A 15,304-nucleotide genomic window follows, 5' to 3' on the forward strand; every position below is an offset into this window, starting at 1 on the left:
CAAGTAATATATAAATTATTAGCATAGCTCTCTCTTATCATATCTTCCCTTATCATATTTAAATTACTAAATAAATATGATATCTTGGAATACTTTCGGTGGAATTGCTACAATGGTATATCTGTGCGCTTGCGGATTATATCTGTAACCATAATATACCGGGAATATTTCGATGCCATTACTAGAAATATATAATTTCTGGTAATGTCGTTAAAAATATCAACATATCCAACAAAACCATGCACCAACAGCCCACCTTTAAGCCATATTTTAGTTGGATAATTACGACTAATAAAACATTGCCAAATGTCTCGAGTTCTCAGCTCATCAAGATACTACATGCAGATAATTTGATTATCCCATAATATGAGCTAGTGGTAATTAAGCATGGCTAAGCATATAATGATTCTAGCAAGGTCAACATAGGTAATACAAGCTAGTCAATTTATCACCCAAGTCTAACAAAGAACGGATATCAAGTGAACATGGCACAAGCGAGCAAATAGGTTGACCCTATTCCCATTTAATTAGAAAAAAGTGCAATTTATTCACAAAATGTGAAATATTTTCATAGATTAGGTTCAATATGCTCAAGGCGAATGTGTGACTTGCTTGCTTCTTTAAACAATCTTCCGGACTCTTTTCCTTGCGATCACAAAGTTCCGAAATGACGAAATCTAAGCACTAGCACACAATCCGAGGAAAAATCTAATAAAAACCAAATAAACAGTACATAAAGAGTAAACAAACATGTAGAGCTCAATTTTAGATGAATTTTGCAGTTGAATGGCTCAATTTGGAGTTAGTGTGAATTAGTTATGAATTTTAGAAGTTTTGAGCCATTTAAATCAATTTCTGGAAATTATTTTGATTTATTGCACAACTGTTATTTATTTTCTCAAAGAAAATCAAGGGTTATTGCGTCAGCGAGGAATGGGTGTGGATCGAGTCCACCAAAGGCGTGCCCCATGCGTTAGTGGCACATGGGTGGCCCGCCTACCGTGGACCAAGTGCATGGAAGCAATGGACCAAAAGGGCGCACACCCAACAGCCCACATCGGCCAAGAGCCGGTAGTGCGAGGCGACACCCGACCCAAAGGCCACCGTCGGTGAGCTGCGGCGGCACACACGGGAGGCGGCGCGCAGTGTGAAGAGGAAGCGGTGCCCACGAAAAGGAGAGGGAAAAAGGAGGAGAGGGCCTATAGCAGGCATGAGCCATATTTTTTGGGGCTTAATTTGCTAAAACCTACATTTAGATGGGCTAATACTGCTTGGATCAGACTATGCAAAATTTGCTCATATCTTCCTTTGTGCATTCTGTTGAACATGAGAAAATATATCCTATGCCATCAACTATGTAATGTTATATTCTATACCATCAAGTTTCCTTTAACTTATATTATATAACATCCCCATCAAGTACCAATCAAAAAAAGCTTTGTTAACCCATCAGAAAAGACGGTCTTGCGCTAGGTTTGCAGTGTTAATCCACAAATCATGTTTTCCTTCCATAGTGTCATTGAGTTCAACAATGCTATATAGTGTCATTCTTCACACCGTGTAAAATGATATTTCTAAATTTTTGCCATGATTTTTCCAATACAATGTAAGGTCCAGTTAATTCTTTCCTCTAGGCTAAATGCAACATCTTTGCCGCACATTAAACAGGGATGGTATAAAATAGAAATTAAGGAAAAAAAGTGATGCTATGTTGTTTTACTACCCTACAAGCCAGTGGCAAATTGTAGAACCATAACAAAGTTGGTGGTATTGGGTAGATTTCTCATTCAACAAGACAAAAACTGGCGTGGTTTGTAGGAGCAGCATGGATTTGGCCATTGCTTACTTCCCCATTTTAGTGATATGTTACAGTAACTTGTTAAGTATAGATCAGATTTATTATGGTAAAATATAATCTTAGCTGCAAAAGAGTTTCTCGACTTTCTCAACTTGCAAGTGGCAAACTAGTGTATCATAATCACTCCTGGAAATATTTCTAGTTTTGAATTTTTATGGCTCTGTGCTTTCTTTGTTGATGATTTTCTAAGATTTGTACATTTTCATCTTCTACTAAACTTCAAGTGTATAATATTTCATGTCATTGTTTTGATCCCTATTTTGTTTGTTTGAAGAATGAAGATGGCACCTTTTCTACATATGAGTGCAAGAGAAGTACACCTTGGTTAGAGGTGAGTACAATAAAGTCCTACTTTTTGTTTAAGGTAAAGTGGTAAAGACTTGCATCTATCGTATTCATAATTTCATATCATTGAAGTGTGAATCATGTTAAAATGCTCATATCAGAAAAAATAAGAAGGAAAATCTAGAAGCAAGCCATAAAATGTCAGTTTCCATATTCCAACTGAAATTGTAAAGAAATTTTTGATAGGGTTTTGGGGTACTTTTTATCCATTTAAAATAATTTTTGAGGTCAAATGGGCTTATCACAATATATTAGTACTTCAGGGACCTTCCATGAAAAATGAAGTTATTATCACCAACTACAATTACAGCTTAGAAGTAATAAATGGGTCTAGGTGGTGCAGATGATACACTTCATAGAAAAACATGAACTCTGCAGATGCAAACTGTTCTAATAACTACAACTGCAATTTATGTTGTTTGAAGGATTGACCTTCTACTGATTTTTACATATATACACCTCATGCAAATTATGTCATACTGATTGATAATTGTCCAAATGCTATGCTTCCTCTGTTGATGTTATACTTAAGTGTACACTAATCTATTTTTAGATAAATGTAGAATAACCTAGATTTTGTTTCCATAGGTTCTCAACCCGTCAGAGAGTTTTCTGAACATTGTAGTTGATTATCCGTAAGTGTGCATCCTTGTTTGAAGAAAACACCATTGTTCCCACTTCACAATATGTGTGGAGAGCTAATTTAATTGCCTTGAATCAATTGATAGATCTGTTGAATGCACATCATCGGTACTTCAAGCGCTAATTATGTTCAGTGAGCTCAACCCAGTGTACCGCAAAGAAGAGATAGGAAATTGTATTATAAAATCTTCCAAGTTTATTGAGAATAAACAAAGGAAGGATGGATCATGGTTTGTTGTTCTTGTTTGTTGCTGCTTGTTATTATTGTCCCTGATATTTACAATCAATAACTTGATTACTTTTAACTATCTGACAGGTTTGGTACTTGGGGTATATGTTTCACTTATGGGACATTCTTTGCTGTAAAAGGATTAGCTGCCGCTGGAAGAACATATGAAAATAGCTCTTCCATTAGAAAAGCATGCAACTTTATTTTGTCAAAGCAACTTTGTACAGGTGGATGGGGAGAGACTTATCTTTCTAGTGAAAGTGAGGTAATTCTTACTCTATATTTTCACATAACTAACACAATTTCCTCAAAAGTTGGCCAATTTTTTTTACAATGCATATATCAATATATAGTTTTACATTTTATCCTTACAATTAACGGTATACATCCAACCAACAAAACACTGCTAAGCACATGAAGCGGACACTGGTAATTTCATTAGGTTTGGTACTAAATTTGGCTCCACAAAATTATCTAATACCCCAATCATCAGCATACCTAAGGCTGTGCTAAGGAGGAAGGGTTGGGAGCCCCTCCTCCCCGGCACGCAAAACAAAGCTTGTATTATTGCATGATTAATTAAGTATTAACTATTTTTTTTGAAAAATGGATTAATATGATTTTTTGAAACAACTTTTATATAGAAAGTTTTTGCATAAATCACATCGTTTAGTAGTTTGAAAAGCGTGCGCGCAGAAAACGATGTACCAAGGGCAAAATGGTCGCAATCAGTTAGAAATTGACTGGTTGTTTGTGCCCTGGCTAGGGTTATCAGTTAAAGAACACAACCTATATTTTTTTCGATTTTGAGAAAATTCTCCAATAAATTTATTGGATTTTTCTTGAATCCTGTTGATGTCCATGAAATTTAATCCATCCATAATAAATTTCATTGGAATTTAATTTATACCCCCCTCTAGTCTTGGTCACTGTTTGGGTGCTAAATCATGTCAATTTTTTTTCTTTCTTTTTGAGAAACGGCCTTGTTTATCCCTAGGTTTAGCCAAATCATACCCCAATTCTAGGTGCCCTAGCCCCCTTCTTAACTATTAAGGGCAATTTGGAACATGAGAAATTGAGCTACTATCTCTTTGCTCATGCTTTGAGGACTAGTTTGGAACACTAGAAATTGAACAATGTCGGGTGGAATCTTGTAAAATTCATATGTGCTAAATGTGCCTAAAGAATTGGTGAATCAATAGCGACACCAAACATGACCAAACCAAAACGTAATAAATTATACACATTGCCTTGAAATTGATATATTGGTGTCCATCATGCATTCAGACATAGATTTAGATTTGCATGCAAATACACAAGTAACACAACATAGGTACACCATCTCAATACCTCCTATGCTCATACGTGGTAAACTAAGACTCTGCTAGGTTAAGCAAACTAGATTAAAACAAGGGACTTAGTAGTATGATTGAACAAACAACCAAAACCAACATCACTCTCATCACCTTTTCCCCAATCTGCATCTTCATATTCAATAAACCGGAGGATCATTTTCTGCCACAACACGACTGCCATAGGTTTGTCCTTAGCTCTGCTCATTCTAGGCCCCTAGCTTTGTTTTTCTACTAGCGTTGCCCCACACCGCATGATTTAGAATGCATCACAGATCACATCTGTTACTGCACATAGGCGGTTACTGCAGTTTTTATGATGTGGATTAACCAAGAGGCATTCAAATGGACCAATATTAGAACAACCAAATATGTGAGTATGTCGAGAACTCCATATATGAAGAGATAAAAACAGTATAAACATATTACAGTTTTATTTACATATTGATCTTAGATTTTGTAGTCAAGCTTATAAGGAGACAAAGAGGTAACACATTGCCTTAAACAATAATATGAGGATAAAATATGCCTCGGAGATTGTCAACACATAATTCTCTGAATTCAAATATTCGTTGTTAGTTTACATCCTTTTGATTTGTTTCCATTGCTTCCGCTCTTTTATTTGACAGGTTTATGTGGAGGCTAGTAGACCTCATGCAGTGAACACTGCTTGGGCAATGTTAGCTTTAATATATGCTGGGCAGGTTTGTTTTGTTCATTATTCATTTTAGTAGGTACTAATAGTCTATTATATTATTTATGGACTACCATGTGTTATTTCATGTCTCACTGATAAGCAGGTTGAAATAGATCCAACACCACTATATCATGCAGCACAAGAATTGATCAATATGCAACTAGAAACAGGCGAGTTTCCACAACAAGTGAGTATTTAATAGTTTTCTATTTTCTTAAAGCAAAAACATATTCGGTACATGGTTTTCTAGCTATTTCCTTTAGCAAGAACATAGATAGTACATATTGTAGGATCGAATCACAAGAACTAAGCCAACCAGAGGGGGGTGAATGGTTAGTATACCCAAAAACCGAGATTAAACTCTGGTCGAACCGCCGAGATTGCCTGCTATCGTCTGTCGCCGCCGTTGGTCTGACCGCCGTGTGCCCGCCGGTCTGACCGCCGCCTTAATAGAAGTCCTAATCCCCGTAGGAAACCTTCTCGTACAAGAAACAAACTTTACATAACCAATTCTACCAAATTTAGACTCCTTCCAAATTCGACTCCACATCCCATACGCACACAATTCCTCCATCGTATACCATAAGGAAACTTCACCATCCACGTGCATTGAACTCTAGCCTTAGTATCCCACATGATCTCTAACCACCACGGACGTCGTCTTATCCCTAAGTCGGACTCCCGGTCCATCACCGCAAATACTCTCCCGGCATCTCGAGTCACCTACACATAGAACAAACAAAGAAACCATATTCTGAAACCAAGCTATCCCCAACTTGACTCATTAGTAGCAAACAACAGTATTACATACGCATAGTATCCATCTAGAAGTCATATTCATGAAACAATCACAGATATCCAAACAAACGACTTGAAACCGAAACCGACACAGCGTCAGCCGGTCAGACCGCGAGCTGGCCGGTCTGACCGCTCGATCACCGCCGGTCTAACCGGCATACACAATTCGGTCTGACCAGACCCAAATCCAGCAGTATCCTGTAGATCACATGTGAAATCCAATCATCTCTAAAACCACTTCGCAAATAAATTCCAAATATCAAAACCAATAATCTCCAATGCCAATTGTTCATCACAGAATAATAATCTAAAATACCTTTGATTTTACAATCTCCCCCTTGATGAACACATTGACAAACCCATCAAAATGTTTTGGTGTTTGGAAAAATAAAAAAAAAGTGGTAAAGAGCACATTTCGTACAAATGTACACATCGTGCTCGAAAATCCAAATGAAAACCTCATTCACTTTTGAAAAAAAAGAAATTCCCAATTGAACCAAAAACATGTTCTTCTCAAAAGCTCATGTGCTTCCCCTAAAATTTCACCTTTTCTTTCAAAACTCATTGCTTCTCCCCCTTTTGACAATGATTTCATCAAGCATAGGAATTATGTTCATTAATATTCAAGAGTTGAGCATACATATAGCATATCATGTCATGTGTTGCAATAAAAAGAAGATGAACCCATCTATAATATAACAAGCATGTATTGAAGTATAATCATGAATCAAAGATTTTACAATTAAGCTTGAGTCAACAATCAAAATTCATGATTTCATACGATTTATAATGCAACATATTAACAAGCACATAGGTTGAAAAGTAAACACTATACATATACACATAGTGCATTTATCAGTCCTTCTCAAATTAGGTTTAGCACAAAACAACCAAGATAATTTTTTAAACTTTTCTTTTTCTTGAGCCTTTTTGCTCATTTTTTTCTTGATTATTCCGGGTACATCCCTGTCGTCAAGACTGTTTCCATTGATTCGACACCCATTATTTTGCTCACATCGAATACGTCTTTGTCGTCAAGACTGTTTCCAAGGATTCGGTATTCATTTTTTTCATATTTTTTTATTCTCTTTGCAAAATGAGCAATTACAAACTATTTGAGGAATATCAATTCAATAAAGCATATATATAGAACATTTATAAATCAAACCATATGCTAGCATCAATATTGCATATTTGCTTAATTCAAGTAAAGAATTTAAGTGTCATGCATCATCTCCCTTAAAAAAGCAAAATCTAAGCCTCATAAAAATACTAGAATACGTACAAGCTATGCTAGAGACAAATAAACCTTCATAGTATTGCTAGCATGCACAAGAAAATACCATATGTATAAACAAAGCTCTCTTTTCTCAATTTTTCTCATTGTCATATTTTTACTTGATAAAACCATAAGGTACAAACTCCCCCTCAAATCATGCCAAAAGGATGAATTATTCCCAATTCACCACGAAGAAAAGCAAAACGATTAGAATCCAAAGGTTTAGTGAAAATATCAGCAAGTTGCAACTTTGTATCCAAAAACTGCAATTCAACATCTCCCTTCTCAACTTGATTCCTCAAAAAGTGAAAGCGAATATCAATGTGCTTTGTGCGTGAGTGTTGAACATGATTTTTAGCAATGTTAATAGCACTAGAATTATCACAAAAGAGAGGTATTTTCTCAAGAGTAAGACCATATCTTTCAAAGTAGAAATAAGCCAAAGAATCTGTGAACAACAACTAGCAATAGCAACATATTCAGATTCAGCAGTTGATTGAGCAACACTAGATTGTTTCCTAGAAGACCATGCAATCAATGATGTACCAAGAATCATGTTCCACTAGTATTTTCCCTATCAATTCTACAACCAGCAAAATCAGCATCGGAATATCCACTCAAGCATATAGAAGATGAAGTAGAATACCAAATTCCAAACTCAAGTATATGATTCAAATACCTCATTATGCGCTTGACCACTTGACGATATGAAGCCCGAGGAGAAGCTTGAAAGCACGCACACAAACACACAGCAAGTTGTATGTCTGGCCTAGAAGCAGTTAGATACAACAAAGATCCAATCATACTTCTATACTCCTTTTGATCAACAGCTTAACCATTTTCATCAGGATCCAACACAACTGTAGAACCAATTGGTGTTGAAATTGGCTTGCAATTCTCCATCTTGAACCGTCTCAAAAGATCCTTCGTGTACTTCGTTTGATGCACATATGTACCTTGAGGTGTTTGCTTAATTTGCAATACAAAAAAGTACGATAACTCACCCATCATGCTCATCTCAAATTCCCTGCGCATAGTCTCAGTAAACTCCACAAATAAAGCGTGAGTTGAACAACCAAAGATGATATCATCCACATAAATCTGAACGAACGGTTGATTATCACCATGCTTAAGAACAAAAAGCGTTTTGTCAACCTTTTCCATTGTAAAACCTTTCGCAAGCAAAAAGTTCTTAAGCCTATCATACCATGTTCTAGGTGCTTGTTTCAAACCATACAAAGCTTTAGACAATTTAAAAACATGGTTGGGAAAATCAGGATTTTCAAAACCTGGTGGTTGTTGCACATAAACTTCCTCATGTATAAAACCATTTAGAAAAGCACTTTTCACATCAATTTGATACAATTTAAAACCTTTTGAAGCAGCAAAAGCCAACAAAAGTCTAATTGCCTCAATTCTAGCAACAGGAGCAAAAGTTTCACCAAAATCCAAACCTTCCACCTGAGTAAAACCTTGAGCAACAAGTCTAGCTTTATTTCTCACAATCAAACCATCCTCATTTTGTTTATTTTTGAAAACCCACTTGGTTCCAATAATATTACGCCTAGAAGGTGGTTCAACTAAAGTCCAAACTTTGTTTTGCTAAAAAATTTCAAGTTCTTCATGCATGGCGTTAATCCACGATTCATCAGTTAATGCATGTGACACATCTTTGGCTTCAAAAGAAGCAAAATGCAGAATTTGCGCAAACATCATGAGACGTTACCTTAGACCTAGTAGTCCGCTCACCTAGAGTACCAATGATTTGTTCTGGCGGATGTCGTCGTTGAATGTGCAAAGGAGCAGCAACTTCTGAAGTTGATTCACGTGTTGTATCAGTACTGGTCGAAGTTGTAATCTCCGGAGGACCAGCTCGATCAGCATCAACAGTACCGGAACCCGACGACCTTGGCCGGTCTAACCGCACGTCCTGCGCCGGTCTGACCGAAGGTGTGCCGGCGGTCTGACCAGCTTGGCACCTGGTCTGACCAGCTGAACCGACCTCGTCGTCGTCGCCGCTCTCGTCTTCAAAAATATGACCATCCTCCCCCTGAACCTTTGACAATGTACCTACAATATCGGGTCTAGTACCTGGACTAGCCTCATCAAAAGAAACTTCGCAAGTCTCAACGATTTTGTTAGTCTCCAAAATAAGTACACGGTAGCCACGAGAGTGTGCGGGGTAACCAAGAAACATTCCATCGGTAGAGCGTGTCTCAAACTTATCCAAATTTCCTGATTTCAAGACAAAGCATTTGTAACCAAAAACACGCAAATGTGAAACTTTGGGTTGACGTCCAAATCGAAGCTCATAAAAAGTTTTTCCAAGTTTTGACCTCAAGAAAACCCGAGTTGAAATATAGCATGTGGTGTTAACCGCCTCAGCCCAAAATTTTTTAGTAGTGTGATACTCATCCAACATCGTTCTAGCCATCTCAACCAAAACACGATTTTTCTTTCAACAACACCATTTTGTTCTGGAACACGAGGAGAAGAAAATTAATGTTCAAGACCTCTTTCGTTGCAAAATTGTTCAAATGAAGCATTTTTAAATTCACTAGCATTATCACTTCGAATTCTTTTCAAAGAACAAGGAAATTTAAGATCCAATCGAAGAAACAAACTACGAAAATGTTGAGACGCCTCATCCTTAGTTGTCATAAAGAAAACCCAAGAATATCGAAAAAAATCGTCAACGATAACTAACACATACTACTTTCCTCCAACAGATTGCACTCTAGCTGGACCAACAGTGTCCATATGTAATAGCTGTCCCGGTGCATCCATCATCACAGAAACAATAGAAGCATGTGAAGAAGCAACCATCTTAGCATGATGACACGGTGTACAAACCAAATCAAGATCTTTCTTAAGTTTAGGCAAACCACGAACAAGATCCAAACCACTTAACCTAGTGAGATGATCAAAACCAACATGTCCAAGTCTACGATGCTAAAACATCACATCTTTATCAAACTTAGCAACCAAACATGTTATCACAGGTGAAACAGGATTAGCAAAATCAGCTTTAAACACACTTCCATAGCAAGAAATATTTAACACAGAATCACCACAAGAATTAAAAACTTTACTTCCATTTTTCTTAAAGTGAACCTCAAAATTTTCATCAACAATTTGTGAAACTGAAAGCAAATTTTACTTTAAGTCCTCAACCAAAGCTACATTCTTCAATTCAAATTTCTCATTTACCTTAACCAAACCTGTAGCAAGAACGGTACTAGTAGAAGCATCACCAAAGATAATTGATTCAGTCTTGGATGCCCGTTTGAGGGAGGAGAACCAATTTTTATCACCGGTCATGTGCCGCGAACAACCGGAATCCACGATCCACACGTTCTCCTTCCCCGCCACCAAAGCCTACACACAAGCAGAAGTCGAAGCCTCAGTACTAGGGTTAGATGATAATAAAAATTTAGGAATCCAGTACTGAGACACACGACCAGAAGATCCAATAGGCATATATCCACGTGCAAAAACAGTTTGAGAATTTTTAGAAAAATCTCTCTGAGGCCGGTCTGACCGGTCGCCGGTCTGACCGGGGGACCCACTACGGTCTGACCGGTTTCCTCGAGGGAAACCAAATTTTTGCCACTTCGATTTTGGAAAATCAATCTCTCTCCTTTTTCTGTTTATGAGCTAACCTGAAACAAAAACCAACAATATGTCCATCTTTGCCAAAAAAGAACAAGTATACTATTCTTTCGAAGAAGATGGTTTTGAAAGATTTGTTTTTGTTTCTTTCAGTGTTGCAGAAAGATAAGGCGAAATTCCAGCAGATTTAAAAATTGTTTTCTTAGCATTAGGTTTTGTCAAAATTTCACCACGTTCAGTTATACTCAAAACATTTGGTTGATTTTTGGTGAAATAATCATGAACACTAAAACCTACACCCGTATTGTAACTAGTCACTTTAGACTGATCCAAAATCATGTTAAGTTGTTTCTTACCTTTAGAATATATTTGTAAAGAACTTTTCAAATAAGAAACCTTTTTTTCCAAATTAGCAAAATTTTCACAATCTATCATGACACCTTTGCTTTTACGATATTTGGGACAAGAAAGCACTTCATTGGTTTTCACAACATCTTCCATATACTCAACACGACCTAAAGCATCTTTTAGTTTCATCTTGTTTAATGTGTATGTTGAGCAATCCAAAACATTATGAGGTTGTTTTAACTTTTTAGCACAAATCATGTTAAACATCAAACTAGCATGAAAAGCAATTTGATATTTTTGCAACAACTTTTTAGTCAAAAACAACTCATCCAATGTGCAAAGCAAATCCAAGAGCTAAAGAAGATTTATTTTTCAAATCATGTGCAGCATTGACATCTCTAATTTTAGAAATTTCATTCATTAAAACCTCACAACTTTTGCAATCATCATCATTAGGAATAAGAGATTTTAATCTAGCAATTTCAGAATTAAGAGATTCAATGATAAACTCATGATTTCTATACATCTTCTCACACTTCTTAATTTTCTCACTTAAAATAAGAATAGCTTCCTCAAAAGTATGTACCTCATTGTCTTCACACTCTGAATCCGATTCACCACGCGCCATGAAGCAAACACCGGAGATGTTCTTTCCCTTATCTTCATCTCCACTCTCACCATCTACATCACTTAGTGGTTCAAACGCGGTGTAGACTTTATCAAACACCTTCTTGAGATTCTCCTTGTTCTTCCTCCCTTTGAATCTACCCTTGGGCTTGTTGTCATTGGTCTTCTCATCGTCATTATCTTCCCTCCTACTTCTCCCAAGCTTAGGACAACACGAATGAAAGGGATCCGTAGACCCACACTCAAAGCAACGATTTGGTCCACCTCTTTTCCTGTACCTAACATTAGTCACAGCTCGAGAAAGTCTGTTAGTTAACAAAACCAAGTCCTCCTCCTTGAACTGTTCGAGTTGATCATCGGACATGGCATTAAATAAAGCAAATACGGAAGACTTCAATGAAGAAGAATCAGCATCCAAAGAAGTGGAGGAAGAAACCAAAACACTCGACTTAGAATCAACTTTACGAGAAAGAATATTCATCTCATGTGTTTTTAGTTTTGTGTAAAGCGAATCCAAAGTCAAAGTAGACATGTCAACAGACTCCTGAATAGATGTAACTTTCATCTCCCAAATAGACATGTAAGACCATTCAAAAAGTGGCGAGAAACCTCAGGTTGAGTATAATTAACATCATATGAAGAATCAACAGATCTAAGATCACTCAAAATTTTATTAAGTCTACCAAGATAATCATCCAAAGCTTCTCCTGGTTTCATCTCAAATTTTATGCACTTTTTTGAAAAGATCTCAGCGAAGTTCTTTTATATTAGCAGTTCCTTGATGAAAGTTTTTCAAAGCATTCCAAATCTCATTGGCAGTTTTAAGATGTGAAACACGATCAAAAGCCGAACGAGAAATTCCACTCAAAAGAATATTACGAGCTTTGCAATTGTTATTAAACTCAGTTTTCAAAGCAATAGTGTCAATCTGTTCAGAAATCACATATGGCTGTGCAACCTTTTGCCAAACACCATAATCTTTAGCCATAATGTAAGATTGCATCTTATCACACCAATAAGCAAAATCAGAACCATCGAAAACATGAGGCTTAGTTGAAAACTTATTAGCTATGGCAAAAACTCTAGATCGGTTAAAATCCAAAGAAGAAAACAAGGCTCTGATACCACTTGTAGGATCGAATCACAAGAACTAAGCCAACTAGGGGGGGTGAATGGTTGGTATACCCAAAACCAAAACTTTTAGCGAAAATAAAAGTTACCCTCAAATTCGATGGATCGTGGTCTAACCGAAGTAGCTGCGCTGGTTCGCCTAATGAACATCGGTCTGATCGAGATTAAACTCCGGTCGAACCGCCGAGATTGCCTGTTGTCGTCTGTCGCCGCTGCCGTTCTGACCGTCGTGTGCCTGCCGGTCTGACCGCCGCCTTGCCGCCGGTCGGACCGCCGATGAGTCACCAGTTAGACCGTCGCACCCGAGAAAACACAAATCAAAGAACTCTTAAAGTGGATGACGACTTTATTGATTCTCTCTGTGTTTACAAAGTGCACCAACAACACTCCTTACAAAAATCTCGAGTAAACTAGAAACCCTAACTAAACTATCAACTCAATGCTCTTAAAAGCGATACCGAGAAGCCTCACGCTCCCTCTCTATTTATACCCGAGGTAGGCAGCCTAAAGCCACGAACCAAACTCATACAGAAGTCCTAATCCCCATAGGAAACCTTCTCGTACAAGAAACAAACTTTACATAAACAATACCTCCATCGTATGCCATATGGAAACTTCACCATCCACGTGCATTGCACTCTAGCCTTAGGATCTCGCATGATCTCTGACCACCACAGATATCGTTTTATCCCTAAGCCGACTCCCGGTCCATCACCGCAAATACTCTCCCGGCATCTCGAGTCACCTACACGTGGAACAAACAAAGAAACCATATTCCGAGACTAAGCTATCCCCAACTTGACTCATTAGTAGCAAACAACAGTATTACATACGCATAGTATATATCTAGAAGTCATATTCATGAAACAATCACGGATATCAAAACAATCAACCCGAAACCGAAACCAACACAGCATCGGCCGGTCAGATCGCGGCTGGCCAGTCTGACCGCTCGATCACGCCGGTCTGATTGGCATACACAGTCCGGTCTGACCGGACCTAAATCCAGCAGTATCCTGTAGACCAGCTGTGAAATCCAATCATCTCCAAAACCACTTCGCAAATATATTTCAAATATCAAAACCAATAATCTCCAATGCCAATTGTTCATCATAGAATAATAATAAAAAACATCTTTGATTTTACACATATATAATAAATTGAAGTACTGACTACATAGTATATGGTTTTTTATTTTTATTGTGGTTTTGGTATCCACCAGACTGAATTAGGAATAATTAGTTCATCAAGTTATAATGGTTGAGGCCTACTGTTTCTAGCATGTTCTCTTTTCCTCAGCAGCCATGAATACTCTTGCCATCAATTCTTACGTACAATAATAGACCGGGTTTCTACTTTGATTACAGGAACATGTTGGATGCTTCAACTGCTCCTTTTCTTTCAATTATAGCAATTATCGTAATTTGTTCCCTATTTGGGCTCTTGGGGAGTTTCACCGCCGATTGGTTCTAAGAAAGAGCTGAACCTGATGAAATGAGATGATTATTTGCCGATCTTATACCCAAAAGTTTCAGAAGAAAAATATCACATACAACCTGAATTGTTGTAATAAATATAGCGAAACTACTACTAAAACGCATGATCGTTGTAATTCCAAATGAAACTGTACTTTGTACTGTTATCTAATGGCATGTCAATAAATACTACTCATGTATCAACATTTTTTATTCACCTACCATTCACACACATTCACACACTGATCCCAAAACGACTATCACAAAGACTTACAAAATGTTGTCAAACTGCACACGGATATTTAGAAAAAGGCTATATCCGCTAACATTTTGTTACTGAATTTTTACCAACACTGATATATTATGTCATGAGTATAACTAGATTTTTTATAACTTTTATCAATTTAAATCAAACGACGGTTGAGATAGATGATTATTAGTACAAATTTACTTCGGAAATTTTGGTATGAATAGCAGTGCTCCCTAGTAAATTTATGAACGTACGATTTTTTAGCGGGCAATTTCTTCCCGTTTACATTGAAAGGAGAGTTTATAGGAAGCAAAAGGTTATTTTTGCTGGAGATATTAGCTTATAACTACTGGAGTCACTTACGTGCAGAACACATAGGGGGTGTTTAGATACATGCTGTAAAGTTTTAGCGTGTCACATCGGGTATTATATAGGGTGTTGCATAAGTTGTCGAACACTAATAAAAAAACTAATAAACCGCGAGACGAATTAATTAAGCCTAATTAATCCGTCATTAGCAAATGTTTACTGTAGTACCACATTGTCAAATCATGGAGAAATTAGGCTTAAAAGATTCATCTCACAAATTAGTCGCAACCTGTGCAATTAATTTTTTTAGCCTATATTTAATATTTCATGTAGTTGTTTAAACGTTCAATGT

General features: G+C 37.1%; 1 protein-coding gene and 1 long non-coding RNA gene across 2 annotated transcripts; one reads left to right on the forward strand and one right to left on the reverse strand.

Annotated features, from left to right (window-relative positions):
- Nucleotides 1–1,023: 1,023 nt before the first annotated feature.
- Nucleotides 1,024–14,626, forward strand: LOC127776918 (achilleol B synthase-like). Its single transcript, XM_052303480.1, has 8 exons — nucleotides 1,024–1,071; nucleotides 2,133–2,189; nucleotides 2,792–2,838; nucleotides 2,932–3,075; nucleotides 3,162–3,339; nucleotides 5,056–5,130; nucleotides 5,227–5,310; nucleotides 14,286–14,626. The coding sequence occupies exons 1-8, from the start codon at nucleotides 1,024–1,026 to the stop codon at nucleotides 14,400–14,402; spliced, it is 750 nt and encodes a 249-aa protein (XP_052159440.1). The 3' UTR covers nucleotides 14,403–14,626.
- On the reverse strand, nucleotides 5,331–9,140 carry LOC127775709 (uncharacterized). The gene is made up of 3 exons (XR_008018018.1): nucleotides 8,927–9,140; nucleotides 7,880–8,227; nucleotides 5,331–5,846 (listed from the first exon to the last, which is right to left on the reverse strand). It is a non-coding gene; the product is annotated as an uncharacterized LOC127775709 (long non-coding RNA).
- Nucleotides 14,627–15,304: the final 678 nt, after the last annotated feature.

Source organism: Oryza glaberrima, chromosome 6, assembly GCF_000147395.1.
Source record: "Oryza glaberrima chromosome 6, OglaRS2, whole genome shotgun sequence".
NCBI lineage: Eukaryota > Viridiplantae > Streptophyta > Magnoliopsida > Poales > Poaceae > Oryza > Oryza glaberrima.

Excerpts from the sequence above, each read along its gene's own strand:
- LOC127776918 (XM_052303480.1), top strand. The coding sequence starts at position 1,024 with ATGGACCAAAAGGGCGCACACCCAACAGCCCACATCGGCCAAGAGCCG. Across the intron at positions 2,190-2,791 it reads GAAGTACACCTTGGTTAGAG|GTTCTCAACCCGTCAGAGAG; the intron begins GTGAGTACAATA and ends TTGTTTCCATAG. Across the intron at positions 5,311-14,285 it reads CAGGCGAGTTTCCACAACAA|GAACATGTTGGATGCTTCAA; the intron begins GTGAGTATTTAA and ends CTTTGATTACAG.